This window comes from Apteryx rowi, unplaced genomic scaffold (assembly GCF_003343035.1).
Source record: "Apteryx rowi isolate R43461 unplaced genomic scaffold, aptRow1 scaffold_79, whole genome shotgun sequence".
NCBI classification, from domain to species: Eukaryota; Metazoa; Chordata; class Aves; order Apterygiformes; family Apterygidae; genus Apteryx; species Apteryx rowi.
Genome location: NW_020451082.1, coordinates 1,216,966 through 1,237,388, shown reverse-complemented (window position 1 = coordinate 1,237,388; position 20,423 = coordinate 1,216,966). Strand labels below are relative to the sequence as shown.

General features: G+C 36.3%; 1 protein-coding gene across 1 annotated transcript in view; it reads left to right on the top strand.

Annotated features, from left to right (window-relative positions):
- Window positions 1–20,423, top strand: part of USH2A (usherin) — a 408,708-nt gene that overhangs the window by 280,410 nt on the left and 107,875 nt on the right. Inside the window, exons 41-46 of the mRNA XM_026088840.1 lie at window positions 2,761–3,095; window positions 6,334–6,456; window positions 8,989–9,152; window positions 11,318–11,527; window positions 12,855–13,057; window positions 14,746–14,858. Coding sequence (XP_025944625.1) covers window positions 2,761–3,095; window positions 6,334–6,456; window positions 8,989–9,152; window positions 11,318–11,527; window positions 12,855–13,057; window positions 14,746–14,858 — 1,148 coding nt within the window. The remainder of the gene's footprint in view (window positions 1–2,760; window positions 3,096–6,333; window positions 6,457–8,988; window positions 9,153–11,317; window positions 11,528–12,854; window positions 13,058–14,745; window positions 14,859–20,423) is intronic.

The window sequence follows — 20,423 nt, the reverse complement described above, 5'->3', positions numbered from 1 at the left end:
AAAAAGAGAGAGAGAGAGAGAGAGAGAGAGAAATTTCCTAGTATAAACCCCATAGAGCATGTATGTTATGTACAGTATGAAGTGAAGTATGAAGTATGTTGTTGACTAATGCACAGCAATTGTCATGAAGTAACATCTGGGAGTTTTTTCCAAGCTTTGCCATATAGTGCACACTCTGTATAAGACTGACAAGCTGAGGTTCTGGAGAAGTGCCTGTTCTTCTGCATATGTATTTAATCTGTTCCCTTCTGTAAGGAGCTACAGGATATAGCAAGTGTTGAGCAAGTTCTATTAAGTAATTTTGTGCTGTTAGACATAAAAGTTATGTAATGTAATTCAAAAATAACTCCCCTTCCAGGAAATAAAACAAAATTTGGTGTAAGGTGAACATTTTTAGACAATCTTCTTTTTTAAAAGTATAGTGCCAGCAATGTTCCAAAGCATTTGACATATACATATAGTTCATTTATTGAACTATAGCTATATATAGAACATTAGTCCCTTTATTAGAAGCCCCCCTGCATTAAGCAACAAATAGGAGGTTTTTTTTCATTGATAAGTAATGACAGATTTATTGCATTAATATTTCAAAGAAAGACCTAGAGTATATTGTGTTTACTCACACTTCATTGAGGCTGAACTGTGTGGCAGGTGCTACACCTCAAAAAAGAACAATGTAATCATGTTTGAAGAAATGCATGTTTTGCTGTAGTGTGTTAGACCAGTGGTCCCTAAAGCCTTCTGTGCTTCTTCAGCAACTTCCAAGGTGTGTCCCTGAAAAGAAAAGTGAGCCGTGTGCATTCCCCTCTTTGTGAGGGTGGTGCCTCCAGTCAGGGTGTGCAGCATGGAAGCAACAAAAAGCTTTGGTTCTGAAAATAGTATCTGAAATTCAGTAGTCTGATGCTTTCCACCTGCATTTAAAAACAAATTTTTCTATTGTCCACTTTAACATCCATCCTTCTATGCTGCTTAAACCTGGGACTGGTTTGCACAAACTACTTCAAAATGAAAGTTTCACTCAATGTGTGTGAGAGATGCAGAATTGGTTCCTGCCTTCTGTGCGATTTTGCATTGCTTTATTAATCATATTTTCTTTATTTGCTTGATCATGAGTTGGGGCTAGAAGTAACAGAAATCTGAATACAGCATTTGATAATTAGCCAGAGCTAAGCCCTTCCTATGTGGGTACCAATAATCTTGTTTGTGCTGTCTTTACTCAAGATCACCCTGTTTTTAATTCTCTGTTTAATAGTATTCCAGATTCTGTTATCAAACTCCTTCAGCTTTCTCCAGTACTTTGCTGCCAGGTTTCTTATGAGTCTGAAGGCCTAAGAGGTTCTTCTGTACCTAAGATATAACATTTCCTAATCCCCAAGGGTCCTTCAAAAATCATTTTATAAATCAAGCTTCTATGTTTCCAAGGCTATGTGCAACTGTTCATATACCTTCTTAAAGACACTCACTTTGGAGACTTGAGAGAATTAAGCAAAAAGTTCAACTTAAAGTATTACTGTTTAACACTTCATTGTTATCTTTATTTTATTCTGCACATATCTTCAGCTAGATGTTCTCTGCTTCTGTGTTCTTTGCAATCTTGGATTCAGTCCTTAATTATGCCAGGCCTGGGAGGAAAAGAGGCAACAACTGTTATATATGAGTGGGTCAATAGCAAGGAAAGCAGTCACAGTGGTGAGCAAAGCAAAGCTACTGTACTTCCCACCCTGAGAGTTGTAGAGGAAGGAGGATTAACAGATGCAGTTAGCCAGCTTTATGAAACATTGACATTCTTAATACAGTTACATTTCCTCTTTGTGTCAGTCTGAAGTTCCCCCCTTTGTGATGCAGTGGTAAAAAAGCCTTAAAAAAAGATTGAGAACATCCTTGTGGTTTAGGGAACAATGATTTGGGTGTGATTCCTCACTGGATTTGGTAAGAATGAATAAATAGAATAATGTACATTAAAAAAGCCAGAAAAATTAATTTGAAAAAATCCTAAAAATGGCTGACAATGAGTCAGCCTTCTTGGCTTTTTTTTGGTTTTGGTTTTGCAAATGGATAAATCAAATCAAAACTGCAGTAATTGTAGCAGAGTATGTAAAACTGTATGTAATTTCCAATTTTTCTGTTATAAAGTTTTCTCAGCATAATTGTGGCATTCTAAAAACAGAAGATTGTGTCTGTTAGTCTGATACTTGCCATTATAACTTATAATGGACAAATAAAGGGGAAAAATAACATACTTTGTCATATAAAGAGTGTGGACAGACTCTTGTTTCTCATAGGAGTTAATGCAATTATACATTTCTGAAAATTATTCCAAAAAATTTTTTTTCTTTTTACTCTGCCAGTAATAGATCAGTGTACCAGGCAACACACCCTAAGGAAACAAATGGCAATTAGTGATACTTATGAAAGTTAGTATATTTTGCTAGTGCATCTGAACACATCACAGAATTTAGAGTGGAGAAGTGGAGCATTCCCACTTTACTGGTGAAGCCAAACAGTAGATTTTCAATGGCACAACTGCTGCCTAGTTAGCTAACTTTCACTACATTAAAGGAGATTAGTTTTCTTACTGATGTACCTTTAAAAATGGAATCTCAGTTACCGGAGCAAGGTCACTCACAAAGTCTGTCTTTACAAAGAAGGAAAAGAGCATCTGGATATCACAGTTCTGTCCAATTATAGCATATTATTTCTGTATGTCTGCATTCTGATTGTAAGAATTCTGTATTTTTGTCTCCTCCTCTCCCCTTCCAGGTCTCTTGGAAACCTCCTCTCTTACAGAATGGAGAAATCCTTAACTATGAGATTCGCATGCCTGATCCAAGAATTATCATTACTGGGAATACTTCATCAACATTAAGTCATTTGGTGACTAATCTTATACCCTATACAAACTACTCAGTCACTGTAATAGCTTGTTCTGGAGGTGACGGCTTTCTGGGAGGCTGCACGGAGAGTTTACCTACCAATGTGACTACACATGCAACAGTTCCCCAGAGTATTAGTCCGTTGTCTGTGACTCCAATCAGTGAGTCCTTCATTGCCATTTCTTGGCAACCACCCCAAAGACCTAATGGCCCTCATCTGAGGTAAGTTTTCTGTTGCAACTAAGATGACAGCTTTCTTCTCCTTAACTAAATCTGACTCAGAAAAATCTAGAGGATGCAAACTTTATAATGTGATCTCTTATTTCTCCTCACCTATAGAAGTTCTTCTTTAGGATTCAGGAGTCATGAGTGGACTCATGTAAAGTGGTTATCTCTAGAGGGAGATCTGAATCTTTTTGCACTTATTTTGTGCAAGTGTGGCATCTGTGCTATGGAATTTACTTTTTAGAACAGAGTCAAGAATCTTAAATGTTTCAGAGCAGCTCTGTCTGAAGAGCTAGAAGGAGCAAACACAGGATCTTAACAAAGCCATAACTGCTGTGGGCTGCAGCACCAGCCACTTTTTCGTGCTGAGTTCAGGCAACACATTGTACCAACAAAAAGACAAAGTGTGAGATCTCTGTGAACACGAGTATTCAGCACATCCAGTACTCTGTGTGGGTTATTCCAGATGAAGAGAAATTGCCCATTTGGTAGTGTGATGACATGAAATAAGCTTTAGAACTTAACTGATGAATGAATTGTAAATGAATAAGCATGTGAGAAAAGTGGAAAAGTTAAAATGCTACAAGTTTGTGGGCAGAGCTAAAAACTAGAAATGCAAAGAAGTGCTGGGTAAAGCAGCCTGGATTGCTCCACAGGAACTGGAGAAAGGCATGTTTTCTGACATTTGTCTGGAATGATGGTGTGGGGTCCTGATTTGAATTTATGATTATTGAGTATATACAAATGTGTGTTTGAGTGAAAAAAAATTTATGAAGACAAGCATATATTTATACATACAATAAAAAACATCAGACTGAAATCTTTCATTCCAGTGCTTTAAGGTATTGTGAAACATTGTGCATGGAATTACATTTCTGTACTCCATATGTTCTGGTTAGTAGTGCTCTTCCAGATGCATTGATGGGTTCAATAATTATCACGTAATGCTGTTTCAGTTGCGTRTATTATTATACCACAGTAGCTTGACTCTTTCTTCAGGCTTAATTAGGGCACACTACAACTGAATGAAATGATGATTACCGTACAGTAAAATTTGAAGTTTTTGAAAAGCAGTCTCTGTTATTCTGAGGTTAACAACATGACCATTTTACCATAGATTATTGAAGTAATTCAGCACGACCTACATCTGCAAACTTCATTTCCTTCATGGTGTGCCGTGCTGCCCTCAACAAGAACAACCACTGAAGCAGCTGCTCTGTACAGCATGATGGAGCAAGAAGTCTGCCGCAAGCAGAGTAGCAGCAGCAGCTGCCAGTGGGGGTGATTTACACTCCATCACCATTCAGTGTTCAAAAAGATTTTGATGCTTTTCATGACTTGTCTATGAATTATATTGGACAGAATATGCCAGGATTATTCCTAATAAAACTGTAATGTTCTGTCTTTGGGTTCTGTTGACACTGATGAACCACTAATGTGAGAGTTGTTCTTGGGGTATGAAGTTGTCTGAATATCTGAACATCTGAATTGATGAAATTACAGTTTAATTAGTTTTTATTATTTAATATCTGACATTTCACTTCCAAGTGCTACAGTAACTTGGTTTAGCATCACTAAGGTCAGTGGTGCAATGCTTGTTTACACGTATTGAGGTTTATTCTCTAAAATGAAGGGGGAGTTGGCTGGAAGTCACACTCATACATCCAAGTTTCCATGGAGCATGGGAATTCTCAGCTCTTTTGTAAAACAGCTTCTCAGTAGACTTCTGCTTGTGAAGCAGTGCAGAATCACTATATGCAGTATCTATTAAATACCTACTTAATTCAGAGTCTCAAATCTGGAATGATATTGTACAACATTTCCTCATCACACTGGAGGTGATTTTAACAGAAAAAAGATGAAAGTCGAATTACACATGAACCCAATGGTCAGAAAAATCATTAACACGGGATGGTGAACATCATCAAGGCTAAGCATTCTGTAGAATGCTTAAACACAGAGGGAAATATTTTCAGAAATAAGAGCTTGAAGTGAGAGTCCTTAAGATCTGCCTGAGTGTCCACATACTTTTGACGAGATTTTAAAAGATAACACCTTTCCAGCTGGGGTGGGATACATAGCTCAGGATTTCAGGAAATCGAGTTGCATATTTAAGTGACTAAATACACATATGGCCCTAACTTGCTGGGCATCAGTGGAAATACTGCTGTAACTATAGTTTGATTAAAACTGCAACTCACCAGTCAAAGCAATTCCAAGTGGTTCTGTAACTGCTAGGAAATAAAGAAATATCTGGTGCCTTATGAAAGAAAACACTGCCTTCAAACTGAAACAAAAGTCCTATTGAAAAGTCCTGTGGAATTTAATAAAGAATAATAATCTTAGAAGGTTTTAAACAACTCTCTATAATTTTGTTTCATTTAGAATATAGTTTTCTATTTAATCCTTAGAATGATTAGGGAATGCAAAATATAATGTTAGACATGAAGAGTTTTAATCTTTGTTAAATTCCATGAGGTTTTTGCATGAAAGATGACAAAGAGTGAGTAATGCAGAATGGAGGGAAGACATGCTATCTGAATCGGAGAGTTTCTTGGCTCACTTGATGAAAGATGGGCCTTAGGTGGCCTACTGTTTGGAGCAGAGACAGGAATACAACTTCAGATGCCAAATAAAACCAGGATGAAATAATTTGGTCTTTCAAGCTCACATCATGAACGTCTACCCAAATACAAAGGTGCCTCACTAAGCTCTACAGATGGATGGGCTAACTCATTCCATGACTGTCTGTCACTTGTAATTAACATTGTAATTATTTACAAACATACGTTAAATATAAATACACTCTTAACATGCTGCTACGAGTAAAACAGTAATATAACTGCTATATATTTCAGTACATTTGCTAGAGAGACCTTGTCATTTCCTATGCTGGAACAGTCTGTGCATGTTGGATGACATCAGTCAAGTGTACATAAGACACTGTTACTAGGCTATTTGGACTTAAGCTTCATAGCATTTTCACAAGTTTAAAATTTGTAAATCATTAAAAACACTCATTCTTTCAAATGAAAGTGCTTCATTTTCCATTTTCAAAGTAGTCTTTTTAAGTAATTGAATGTTTTAAATCATGAAACACTAGAAAGAATGTTTATCTCAGAAACTTTGCAGCTGTAAAAACAAAATAATGTGTGGCTTTAAAAAAAACCTGATTTTTTTTGTGTAATAACATTATTTGAGATAATCCTGGTGTTCTGCTTGTCTTTTGTGTTAGATATGAGCTCCTGAGACGTAAAATCCAGCAACCACTTGCATCAAATCCCCCTGAAGATTTAAATCTGTGGCACAATGTTTACTCAGGAACTCAGTGGTTTTATGAAGATAAGGGTCTTAGCAGGTGAGATTACAAAAACTATAAAAACAAATGCTGGTATTTTGTATAGTGTGTGTTTAATAGTTCAAAGTATTTCTTGTGTCTTTATGTTGTGACCATACTAATTATGTAATGAAATATTTTCTGTCATCATCTATGCTATTAACAACTCTAATATGCAGGGATTTATTATTCTGTCATTCTTGAATCTTTCATATATTTTGTTTTCATATATTGCTATAAAATCCAAATGAGAACAAAGATCTTGTGAAATTTTATCATTGATATGCTCATGCAGTTAAACCATTTACAGTGTATGTGTACACCTGCTCTAGATTGGTGTGTTGGCAAAGTCAGGCAATAGGCAGAATGAATATTTGAGAAGTCCTAGTCGGGATACATTTGAAACTTGATGTCAGCATTGTTTTTTTACTTGTTTTTAAAGTGCAAATTAATGATTGTTTTAATATCTCCATAGCCAGTGGCAGTATTTAGTACACTCTCAGCAGATATAATGTAAGGCAGCTTTGGGCTAGCTTCATCACAGTTAAATGCAGAGTGTTGCGAGTGGGGAAGTGGAGTGGTGAGTTCTGTCTCTCAGTATGCTGTGGACCTACTGTGTGATACAGAGCAAGGCATTTGCTCTTGATCTGCCTTAGTTTCCCCATCTCAAAGTTAAGGCATCCCTCCTGAGCCCGATTCTTACCAGCAGAATATGACCTGTGCTCCTGACTGTGTTGTATGGGCTAATCCAAGCCAAGGGTTACCACTTCTGGCTTGTCACTGCCTACTTGCTGAAGGTCGCTGTTCATTTTCATCCACTGGATTAACTGTTTGTGGAGTTGCTCTTTAACCCAGTCCTGCCAAAGTGTCCATTTCTTTCTTAAACCGTGTCTTAAATTCTGTATGTTTCCTCTTTTTTTAATTTAGCTCATTCAGCAGAGCTAATGTGCTAATGTGTGCAGCATTATGCCAGTAGCTCTGAGAGGGCAATGAGACCTAATAGGGTCTCAGTGACAAGTAGTGAGGCACAAGGAGCTTTTGGGTGTCATGGGCTATGGCCAGAAAAGTGTGCCTAACCCTCAGATACACCCGAACACTCCTCTTGGGGAGGGTTCTGTAGCCTCAAGCTATGTTGGCTTCCCTGCCATTTCTGCAGTCAACAAGTCAGGAAGAGTTTGTGGCTGGGGAGAAGATGTTATAGAGACTCAAACTATTTTTCAAAAAAAAAAAAAAAAAAAACATATATCAGTATCTATTTTGCATGTTTCTGTTCATGTTTTAAGCATGTCTCAGAATTAGTGAATTTTTATTATATTCCTGACAGAAGTCTATTTTGACAATGATTTCTTCAAATGGCTTTTTCATTTCTAACAGGCTAATCCAAATGTCTTTATTTTCATCTTTAGAAATGTGGATCCAAAATCAATTTCAATCTCTCATCCTAAAATGTCAACATTGGATCCCATTCATTTTTGATTGCATGAGCACTGCAACATCCAAGAAACCTGTATGATATGTTCACAAGGGACAGAAAATGCAGGGAGGAAAACTCTAAGATATGTAACATATGTTGTCACAGTTTTTCTAGCGCACTTATCACTACAGTTGGAGCTAGTCGGCTCCCATTAGTTTGCTTTCTTCTCAGTGGGCCTGTTAAAGCTTAGCTCTTTTGAAAATCAGACTGGATGGTTGCATAAAATAGGGTGCTGCAGTGAAGCAGTAAAAAGAGAAAGTAAAAGTACAGTGTAAGTGGCTTTTTGTTTTTGCAGAGAAATCTCTAAATATTAGGCATTTACTGTATGTTCCTTCATTGTATTTGTAGACAATTATTCCAAAGTGACGAGGCTTCAGCAAAAATTTGAACAAGATGATCTTGTATTTTTGTGATTGCACAGTTTTGTTTGAGGCTTTTTATGAGGAAAGTAATTTTGAGATGAAATCTCACTCTAAGATACTTTAATATGCCATTGAGTGAGAGGAGAAATTAGGGAGTGACAGTCACTTGGTTTACTAAATATATATGTGATACTTAATAAATCTGTTTAAGTTGAATATATATAGTTTTGAAGAAAAATACTTTATAAACTGGGTTTGCATTCTTATCCTTTTTTTTTTTTTTTGGATGTTTTTGTAGTGGGAGAGTCCTGGCTGTGTGGTGAATCACTTTTACAAATGAGACTCTGGAAGTTAAAATCAATGGGTTTCCCAAAAGAGGAAAAAAGCCTCATTTGATTAAATTCTGATCCAAATTTTGGCAGCTTGCCACTGCTGTAATTACATATTGAATTGAGCTATAATCTCCCAACACCTCAGAAGCTATAACTATGAAGTGAAACTGTGCGTTTTATTTTTTRTTACCATGTTAATGTTGCTGAATTTTTTCCAAAAGACAGACAACTCTCAAAGATTCTTCGCTGATGCAAACAATGCAGCTTCACTTTTCAGGGGGAAAAAAAAGAAACAACAAAATTTTGGCACAGCCAGAAGGGTTATAGCAAATGTTTTGTACATCGGCATTTTTTGTTCCATTTAATTATTTTTAAAATGTCTTAGGTACACAACGTATGAGTACAAGCTCATAGTACACAATGAGGTAGGATATACATCAAGTGAAGAAGTGATAGCTACTACATTAGCGGGATTACCAGAGAGAGGAAGCGTCCTCACTGCACGTGCAGTTAATCATACTGCTGTAGAAGTGGAATGGTCAAAACCAAGTAAGTGTGCTTAGTATTTATTCCTATAACGAGATGTTAAGCTGCCATCACTTATGCTGGTCTGCCTTGCTCTCGTAGGAAACACAGTCCTTGTCTTGATTTATAATATAGCTAAGTGTCCTTGAAAGGAGAGGAAAGAAAGAGGGAAAAAAAACATGCATGTTTTGCTATTTTTCAGTCATGTTTGTATTTGTTATAGGCTATTTCTGCAGAATGGGACTAGTGGAAGTGCAGAAATAGTTAATGCAAGCTCATGAGAAATCTATAAGGAAGTAGTACACAGCATCTGTTTGTCTTTTTGGTGTATTTAATCTCTTTGTATGAAAATTTACATATACATTCCTTCAGGATGAGAGGATCCTGTTTTTCTGTCTTTTTGGTCTGCTCCTTAAAACAAATTTAGCCACTTTCTCCAGCTGATCTGCCAGTACAGCAGTGGGGAGTTTCTTCATGACTTGCATGCAAATGATTTTATAAGGCCTGGATGGTGAATTGCAACAAATGTAGTCTCTTTATCTTATAATTGCATGCCTGAAGTAAGCACGCTTATAAAAACTGACAAATGTAATAGATGTGAAGCAGCTCACTGAAGTTTCATTACCTTAGTAATCTGAACCTCTGACCTTCTAGATGTAGGTAATGCAATCTGGTTTCATTTTCATTCATACTTTAGAAATTTCCTCCATATCTGTTTGTGAATGCAAAGGTTAAACATCAAGACAAGGCCATTCATTATTTGAAAACCTTATTTCCTTATCATATTTCATTACTTTATGTTATAATAAGCAAATTAACTATCTCATATACCCAAGTTTTGTGTTTTCCACATTATTAGTTTTTAAATAATTTTCTTGTTTTCTTTGGGAACTTGGAAGACCTTAACATAAGTTGCCTTGCTATCTTTCTTTTTCTGGAAAATCTGCTGGCAGTTTCTGACTTTTAAGGATTTAGAACTATCTGTATCAGTGAAAACAGAAATAACATATCACTCTTGATTAAGAATTTCTGCCAAAAAAGTATGAAGTATTAAATCTGAAAATATATTTTTGACTTTTAACAATGCCAGTGTTCTATTTTCAAGTCAGCTGAGTTATGAGTTACCTGTTCAGTGGTACAGCGTGTCATCTAAAACAATATGTATTAGTGGTTAAAATTTTTGTCATAATTATTCTTTTCATCTTGATGCGTACTGGAAGAGCAGTTGCATTTGATCAGATCTGAAATTAAAGGGATCAGCAAAGGACAGATAAGATAACAGACCAAATCTAAGTTAACTAAAATGAAGAAGTTGCATGGAATTGTTGTTTACCCATCTAGCTCAGAACAATGAATGTTCTTCCACATGTAGCCAGAAAATGCTACTGTGTTCTCTTCCTTGCCCTAGGGAAACTACTACTAGGCAAAATACCTTTTGGGAAGAAATATGAGGGGTTCTTTTCCCCCTATAAATGTAATGTTTCTAAGTTTATTACAGATTTACATGTAAACACTATCACAATGGTTCTAGAATAGTAATGCATGGATTTTCATTTTCACTATGGCCTTTTACTGCTGTCTGTGTAAAGTTGAATGTAACTATAATTTAAAACATAGGCACTTGCCCACATTCATTCCCCTTGGCTAGGTCAATATTACAGGAGTTCAATACTTTCTGTTTTGTTTTATTTGGAAGGAAGAAAGAAAAAGGGGAAAAAAAAAACTTGAAGTTTTGATCTTAAAATAGTGCTGTAGAGTAATCTGATTTTGCTCTCATCCTTCAACCTGAGTGAAAGCTATCCTTTTGTAGTGGTGAGATGCAAAGTTTGTGCACCATTGCTAGCGGTGGGTTTCACCCATTAATTTGTTCTTTACTTCACAGATTCCATTGTCATCAGTAGGGATGCTTAGAGAAAGAAAGTTTTATCCAGTATTAGGTGGAGTGATGGACTATTAGTGGGTTTGACAAGTTTGGAAGAGCATTCTGTACCTCTGCTTATAAGGCTGAAAATGCATAAACACTTGATGGAATCTTTGCATTTCTTTTTTAATAAGGAGAGTCAGCATAAAATTTACTTTTGTCTTCAAAATAAATGTTGTTGATAAGAAACTTCTTTTTGTCCATCAATTACAGAAGCCTACAAAATATTTCCATGTGATCTTCCAATGTTTTTCCTTTCTTTTCTTAGCACTACAAGATTTGCAAGGAGATGTTGCATATTACATCCTTTTCTTGAATTCTACTGCTGATAGGAGATCTCTGAGGATCCAGGCTGATGAAAACTCTACAGTCATTGGTGATTTGCAGCCCAGCACAGAGTATCAGATATTTTTTCAAGTTTTCAACGGGGTCCACAGCATCAGCAGTGAAGTTGTGCATGTGACTACCTCAGATGGAGGTTGGTTAGCAGTGAATGCCACTTGGCTTAAAATCTGAGAATGAAGTTGATTGATTTTTGTTAGGGTTGAGATCAGTCATCCTTCCATTATAAAATTTCCGGTATAAAAGGAAAAAGGGCTAAAACGCTAAAGCGCTTAAGTGCTGGTTGTCATCATGCGGTAGATCAATAAAAGGTCCCACTGAGACGGAAGCAAAAGCTCTAATAGCAGATATTAACCCAGTTTGTTCTCATCTTCTCCTATATACTACTATCTGTGTACACTAAGTTTGCAAGTGAGTTCCTATCAATAAATGGTGGAATTTAAAAACAATTAATGTTTTTTTAAAAAAGATTTGCTCTGTGAAGCGGTGTGCTTTTGACATGACAGTCAAACACAGGACCTTTCCTAAGTCACCAGAAACTCTAGGTGTAAGTTCAGGCTCCGAGAAGATTTCTTTATGAGTCATTTCTATGCCAGTTAGCAAGTGTACGGATGTTGGAGAGGAGGGGGAGAATTGTGAATTTGAAATGTGTTTGGAATGGTCTTTCTAATCTTTTTGCTTTATAAAGTCTCATTATAAGCATTATAATATCATTACCTCAGAAGCAAGTGTTCCAGGTCATTAGCAAAGCACTTTAAGTGAGGATTCCATTTCCTTTCTGATGCCAAAGGTCAGCACCTTTTGTTTATAAAATAGAATCGATTGCAAGGGTGATTTTTCRGCTGGTAAAGATGGGTTCTTATGATAAAAATAGGTCTTTGCATGGTTATTTCTGACATGCTTAGATAATTGTGTAATTTAACGCTAAGGGAGGCTTTTTTTTTTAGTAAGTGTTAGATTTCATCATTACCTATAGTAATCAACATTCAAAACCATTTACATAATGACARTATTGCATATTGCTTCATATTGCTTGAGCTACAAGGCTGATAAATCACGTTYCACCAGACAAAGTGTTTTGGTCTCGGGTTTTGCTTTAAAAGCAAAATTCTCTGTTTTTCTCAGTTTTGGAAAGATTGGGATTGGGGAAGACATAAAAATAATGTTTTTATATTGGCAGTGCAGATGGGTGAATAATTTATCATCATATCTCACTGGCCACATACCACTGATGATTGACACTACGCTGGTGGTATAAAGCATTTTACCATCAGCTCTCATGGTTTCTAACTGAGAGTATAATAAGCCAATTTACGGAAGACTACAGACTGTGATAACTTCATCAGAGGAAAGCAGATAAGCAGTGAACCCTTTGCTAAACCTAAATACTAATCTGCATTTGGTTAAACAAGTGCTTTTGCAGAGACAGCTGGAGTTTATTCAGTTTCTTCCTTTATTTCTAGAGCCTGAGGGCATGTTCCCTCCAGAGGTTGTCATCATCAACAGTACAGCTGTACGTGTCATCTGGACATCGCCTTCAAACCCGAACGGTGTTGTCACAGAGTATTCTGTCTATGTAAATAATAAGCAGTACAAGACTGGAATGAAYGAACCCGGGTCTTTTCTTTTAGCAGATTTGTCTCCATTCACTATATATGATATACAGGTTAGAACATCTTTTCTGTCTTGTGTAGCATACGTTAATTTTACATAAAATATATGTACTTCCAAGATAAATATTGTTTCATGAATTTCTCTATATGCATATGGAAATATATTTGCACTCGTGTGTGTATATATATGTACAAGGCAAAAATTTATTTTCAGTATATTTTAGGTCTGTGTACACTTTTTGTAATACAAATTTCCATTGTCTCTTTTTTTCATACCATCAAAACTCCATTTACTTTCCCCTAAATGTTCTATGCTACAGCATTAGCAAAGCCCCAACATATATTACAAAGAGGCAAAGATTCTACTCCTACTCGTTAAAAGAAAATTGCAATTGTTTTAGAAACATCAGGCATGCATAATATATCAGCACAGAGAAGTAATGATATTGCATTTGTCATCCTTTTATCATTTTTTTCTCCTCATCCTTCTAAGAAGGAAGCAGAGCTAAGCCCTGAAATCATAGTAGTACTTTTTATGCTGTTAATAATTACAAGAGTTTTCTTTGCTTTTCCCTTTCTCTGTCTCTATCTTTGCCTCTCTATTCAGGTGTCTACTGAAAGACAAAATGTTGTGGGCAGAATAAAAAAAAAGAATAAATAATATCTCTCTATCTTTAAATTGTAGTAATACATAATCAAGAAATGTAGTTTGATATTTAATTGTAATTATTCCTGTCTATTTCATTCAGGTTTGGTTTGTGTTATATATGAGAAGGACTTAGTAGTAACCATGTATACTCTGTTCTGAAAATTTGCATCCAGTTGCTACATGCCATAAATAAATATCACAGACAGGCACACTGTAACAGATTTCTGTGTTCCAACCCCTCTGAAACAGCAAACCTCCATCCATGAATACACATATGACTTTCTGAATGCTACTTGGAAACACATTTGTCTTTTCTCAATAACAATGCAAATTCAAAGTACTGCCACACTTATGGACCCTCTATATTAATTTACCATGGCCACCTTCTGTTGCTTGTGATGTTAATTATTCTTTTCTTCCACTCCCCTAGTCTGTATACTGGACCAATATTTGCATCAATTTAATAGCTAAAAACAAAATAAACTGTTCTTTTTTTTTTCTTTTGGTTCTTTTTCTTCTTGTTCTGGAAAAAATATTGTCTTGGATGCATATGCATCTTACTGGTAATAACAAAGTATATGATTTAGATTTATGTTTTTTACCATTAACAAAAATTTCCAGAACAGACATAAAGGAAGGAATAGAATGTATTAAGGAAAATTGTCCTTATTTTCATGTCAGAATGCATGGTAGGTGTAGGAAACTGAAGTGACTTGCTCAAGTATAGTAGCTTATTGTCTCTCCATCGTACTACAGTTAGACGTTTTTTTTTAGTGTTATGTACCGGATTCTGCTTGTATATAGAGAAATACAAATTCACTGCAACTCTGTTGATGCTAATTTAATACAAAACAGCAATTACTATCAGAGGGCTGCATGTACATCTGTTTTTGAAAAAGGTGTAGGAAGATGAGCAACAAAACAGTGTCTGTGGTAGATAAGTTTATCTCAAAGTTGTGTATTTTCCCATCTATATGGAATCTGTTAAGTAGAAAAGAAGAAAATCTTGTGTGGAGAGAAAAGACTAAGTAGGTAACATAGTTGGATAATTTCTGCAGCTGAATATTTGAAACTCATGTTCTTCTTCATCAGATTGAAGCCTGCACAGTATATGCTTGCGTGAGAAGCAATGGGACCCAGATTACAACTGTGGAAGATGAGCCAAAGCAGCTGTCAGCACCCATTATTCACGTAATTGGCTCAAGGTACAATGCTATAGTTGGCTTTCATATATCACAGCTATTGGTGGCTGGAATGGGAGACCAAATGTAAGGTTGTCTTCTCTCAACTGAATAAGGTGCATTAAAGAATTTGGTATACCTTTCTAAAATATTTGTTCATGATCGTAATTTTTGGTGTTGGGAGCTTTTGGCCAAATGAACAACTGCAGAAATCTTACCCTTGGTTGATTGTACATACCCATTTATTGGTCACTGTGTTGTGATAGTAAAGAAGGCATAAGTGGAACTAGTTAAAAGGAAGAGTTCTAGAGGAATGAAAATTATCACACTTTGCTGTCAGTTAAGAAGAGGAAGATTAATGCTCAAGGAGCAATGCAATGCTGATAATGGAAATTTCAAGTAATTGTGGAAAAAAAGTCACCCATCACAACAGTAAGAATTAATAAGCTATCTTAAAAGGCATGCATATCTGTGTCTCCTTGAAGAACTGTTTGCATTCTGCCTCTCCACTTCCTCCACACTCATGGACCAAGTTCTTAATTGTAAAAGGAATATCAGGTTTGCAGCTTTCAGAAGCAGCCGAATAATAACGTATACAGAGCTTCTTTGGGAGTTAATATTTTCCAAAAGACAGACTAAAACCACACTTGCCAGTGTATTTATCAAAATAACACCAACAATAAAACAGTTAGCCTAGTGTATGTTATCGTTGGTGTGATTTTATTACCCTTCTGATGGAGTATGCTCATTAGCAGTGTTTCTTTTGTAGAAACAAGAAGAAATCTTTTTTAAAATAACAGAAATCTAACATCTGAGCCTTCAGAAATGGCCAGCAGAATGGATTTGCTCCTCCAATCTCTTAAAAACTTTTGTTTGCTGTTTATCATTTCTACATTTTGCTTGAATTCAGCATTTGTCTCCATATAAGGGTGAAATTAAGCTTGCTATTTTTCTGTCACGCACACAGATATAGTCAAAGCTTGTTTGATGATAAGAACTCAATTCAGGATCTCATCTTTTGCCCTTGGCTTTAACTTATGTATGCCTTTGTCTGTATTGTCTCTACTGCAAACACTTATGCATGTTTCTGCTATTATATATAGACTAAATATGTCATAACACATGAATGCAAAAGGATCAAAATGCCTTCCTGTTTTCTAATCTGCTCAGCCAGAAACACACTCTGTTTCTACACTGCCTTTTCCTACATGTCATATTATCATCAGCTGTTCTTATATCCCAAAAGAATACTAACCACTGATCGATTGCCCGGACATGTCTGGCCGTGGCCTACACGTGCCCCGGGTAGTTCATTTATTTGCCACGGTGGATTTGCTAGAGTGGAATTTAATCAATAGCTAATTCATTAATTCTGGTCCTCGAGTATGTAGGGATTGTGCAGTATAAAAATGACTGGCTGGCTTCAGCTTTGATTGAAATATGACAAACACTACAGCTGACAGCCTCAGCAGGTGCTGGGCTGAATATGAATTTTGCTTATTTATCCTCCATAAAAGAAAAAGCTTGGAAAAAAACACCAGTTTGTATAGACAAGAGGACATTTTAATACATATCTGCCATCAGACAGAGAAAAAAAGCATTTTTACATTTTAGGCTCATGGGATAGATGAGATATAATACAGATCATGCAGTTTATTGTCTTTAATTGGAATCATGGCATTTTTTTCCACTTCTGAATCAGTTTGGGGGCTATGTTATTGATGAGAATGCTGTAGGATAATGTCTTTGTAGCATTCACAAATAATTGTTTGAAAATTTGCCTCAAGGTGCTGCATGACATAAATTATAATTTCACCAACCAACTTCTAAGAAGTCTTTCTGATAGCAGCTCCATCCAAACTGTTCTAATGAAGGTTATACTACCAGAGCCATTATAAATACCTTACTTTTCCACCCCTTACAGTTAATAACTCAGCTTCAGGCTGAAACTTGGCACGAAAGGTCGCAGTCCTGGAATGATTGTTTTATAATGCCAAACTTCAAATAGAAAATAGTATGGGACCCAATCCTGAAGTCCTAAGTCAGGTTTTGTTTTGTTAGATTGTTTGTTTAGGTTTTGTTTGGGGTGTAGGGAGGAAGGCATCTTTAGGTAAAGATAAGTCCTATTAAAATTGAGTATGCATTTTCCTTGAATTAGGACCTCAGGATTTGTCTCTAAAGAGGAGTATTTTACTGCACAGATTAGACAGTTCTCTGAGTATTGCATACATGTGGATGCCGATTTAAGTTTCGTGTAGTGGGGGAAGTTCTTGTGGTGTGTTGGAAAATAGTTGGTTTCTTTTAAAATACTTCTCTCACTCTGCAATACGGCATGTTTGGGTACTTTTTTAATGGCAGTATTTAGTGGCAGCTTTGTACCTTTCAGAAAATTAAGTACAATGCAGATGAACCCTGGGAGGAATTCTGTGCATAAGTGCTTAATTAAAGGGTTCATGGCTTTGTAAACACCACATRGGATAAACCAGGGAAAATTCTTCAGAGCTTCCTGACAAAGTAAAGAGACCTTTGTGCATTTTGGGAGGAACCATAAAACCTGGTCAAGATGTAATAGAAAAGTTTGAATAAGATAAGCCATGGCAGAAAAACTAGGTGAAATCTTTGCTTTGATGTTCACTATCAGGGTRTTTAGGAAGGTTTCTGTATCGGATGCTTTTGGTGGTGGGAATGAGGTGGAGGAACTATGTCAAAATAATATGTTAGTAGGAAAGGTTTTAGAACAAATGGATAAAATACATAATAATAAATTTTTGGGATGATGGTATTTACTTGGGAGTTCTAAAGAGCTCAAATATGAAACTGTCAAACTCTCGTGCTGTGTAAAACATCCTTTAGATTGATCTTGGTATTGGAGGAACAGAAGATGACAATGTGGTGCAGATTTCTCCAAAGGGATTTGGGGGACTAAAAGACCAGTAAGTCTGCTGTTCCATACTGGGAAAATTGGTGGAAACTATACCACAATAAAGCAAGCAGTTCATAGCTGTATGGATGAATAGGAAATGCTGGGACAGATTTTTATGGAATGACATCCAGCCAGTCTATGACCAGCTAATCAAAATTGTCCAGAAGACAGGCAAAACACAAACACGGTATTCTCAAATATGCCTTGTTTTATAGCACTTCCCCCTTTCAAGATAGTGTCCCTGTGGAGGAAACCTCATCACTCTCTCCACTCAGTGATGCACAGAACAAGGCACATAAAAATTTCTCGAAGAAGTTTGTACCAACAGAAGCATAATGCAATTTATCAGACTTCCTGTGCTGTGTCATACTGCCTCTCTAATTATGTTAGCAGTGTTGTCCGTGATACAGCTAGTAGTTAACTGTTGTGCAAGAATGCTGAAGCAATTATTCAGTATGTGGGATCTCCTGATGAGGAAAGTATTTGATCCACTGGCCATTAATAATAACAGTGTTCCCTATCTTAAGAATGTCATGTGAGTCTTGTGATTTTTTCTGTGATTTTTTTTATTCCTGCTCTTGAGAGTAAATTGATTGATTCTCAGATTTGATTTGATTTTTAAATTTAGCCCTTGTATTTGATGAGACTAACTCAACCTTTGCTCTCAAGATGCAAAAGTGAGGGTTTATTATATTTTTAATCTTCATGGTTAAGCCATTGTTACTGGGTTAAAAAAGTTCAGAAGGAATTCTTTTCATGACTCATGGACCCTTGGGGTTGGTGATACTTCAAGCAGGCAAAAACCAGAATTTCCTTTCCGAAGTTGGGCTTATCAGAATGTGTCTGATACCATAACAAAACTCTGAAATACTGATACTTTTCATGAATTTTAAAAAATAATAATTCTACCCAGAAATGTGTGAATGAATTGTCTTGACATGCTTGAACAAAGGGTTTCAGTTAAGTCTGTYGGACCAAAAGTAAATTTATCCTGGTGGATCCATATGAAACATTTTCTTTATTCTGGTACTGCTGCAGTGCCTCATGGACATTGTAGTCTGCAGCAGTTCTTTTCTGTGAACCCAATTACCTGCTTAGGCTGCATTTTCTGTGGAAGATGAGCCCTACTTTAATATATTTGTCACATTGACCACAGTCATGCAGCATTTGAACTATTATAAATTGCACATGCTTGAAATGAAATTTTCTCTGGGCAGACAGGGACTATACCTAACATGCCAGAAGTTATACGTTCATCTGTGCCTAATCTGTAGAATTTGCAGGTCTGATTCTGTAGTTGAGGCTGTGGGCRCTTACCAGCAGTAGACACAATTCCAGTTTATCTGAGAGGGAGTAACCAGGGCGAACCAGGCGAAGAGAGAGGATGGGCAGGCTCCGTAACCATGTGCACTGTTGCTGCTACAGCTGGTTGCGTACAGAAGTACCCACGGTGTCCCAGTAAATCTGCATCTGCTCCAGAGGGTTCTCAGTTCAGCCTGGGGTATTAGTCAAGATGGTGGGTGTCAAAAAACTGCAAGGCTCATTCACCTCTTCAGATCTATGAAAACCCTGCTGATTTTTTTTTAATTGAGCTGTGCATTGTTCTTGCTGTGATGCTTTCAAAAACACCACAATTTTTCATGGGTAGCAAGCATCAGAAGGTGTAGACATAACTATAACAGAAACAGTCATAAAATTGTGACAGAGTCTGCTTTTCTGTGAGTGAACACAGTTGTGGCTCTATTAGAAGGTCATATGGAGTCATACCCTTCAGTAACACTAGTCAGTATGCTTCTGTGCATCATGATTTATCTGTGCCACTGTAGGTTTGCATGATACTAGGCTGTGTCCACCCCAAAGATGTATCTATAAATTGAATAATAATAAAGATTGCTTTTTAGAAAGGAAAAAAAATGTTGAGATTTACAGCAAAGGCAAAACATTCAAATCATTGTATCAGTTATTAGATATAATTTGAGATTGTTCTAAAGAGAAATAAGACTTGCAAAATTGCAAAAAAATCTACCCTTGAGGGTCTTAATGAGACTTACAGAAAGCAAATCATTCAAAAACATGGCTAGAAATGCTTTCTTTGCTCCTGTGGTCTATATTGTGCAAAGACTAGGAGAGAGTTGCAATGGTAGCTATAAAGGCTGAAGTACTAGCCTTCTTTCCCTTTTCTTTTTATCTTTTTTCTGAAATTTTACAATATATTTTCCTGCTTTTGTTTTTAAGTCAAGTCCTGTAACATCATTTAAATGTAGATGTGTGTGTGTCTGTGTGTTTGTACACATATGGTAGAATATGTAGCGAGTAGAAAATAGCTATATACAGAATATGGAATTAAGTCTATGGTTCAGATGAAGAGCTTGGAATAATAATGATGACTCTACAAGTCACCTGTGAAGTTATTTCTTCACAGGTGACATTAATTCCTGTTCTCCAAATACTTATTGCTGTGTATACTCATGTGTTTATACCTCAAGGAAGTGAAATAATAGTTTGGTTATTTTTATTCTGTTAAGATGTCAAAGTTTATCTCAGCAGCTGCTGTTTCATTGTAACATTTTCACTTTAAATTAATGCTAATTTATGATGTTACTAGCATTCTGACAGTGGCTGTGTAATTGGGACATGGAGATTAAAAGAGATATTTGGAGCATAGT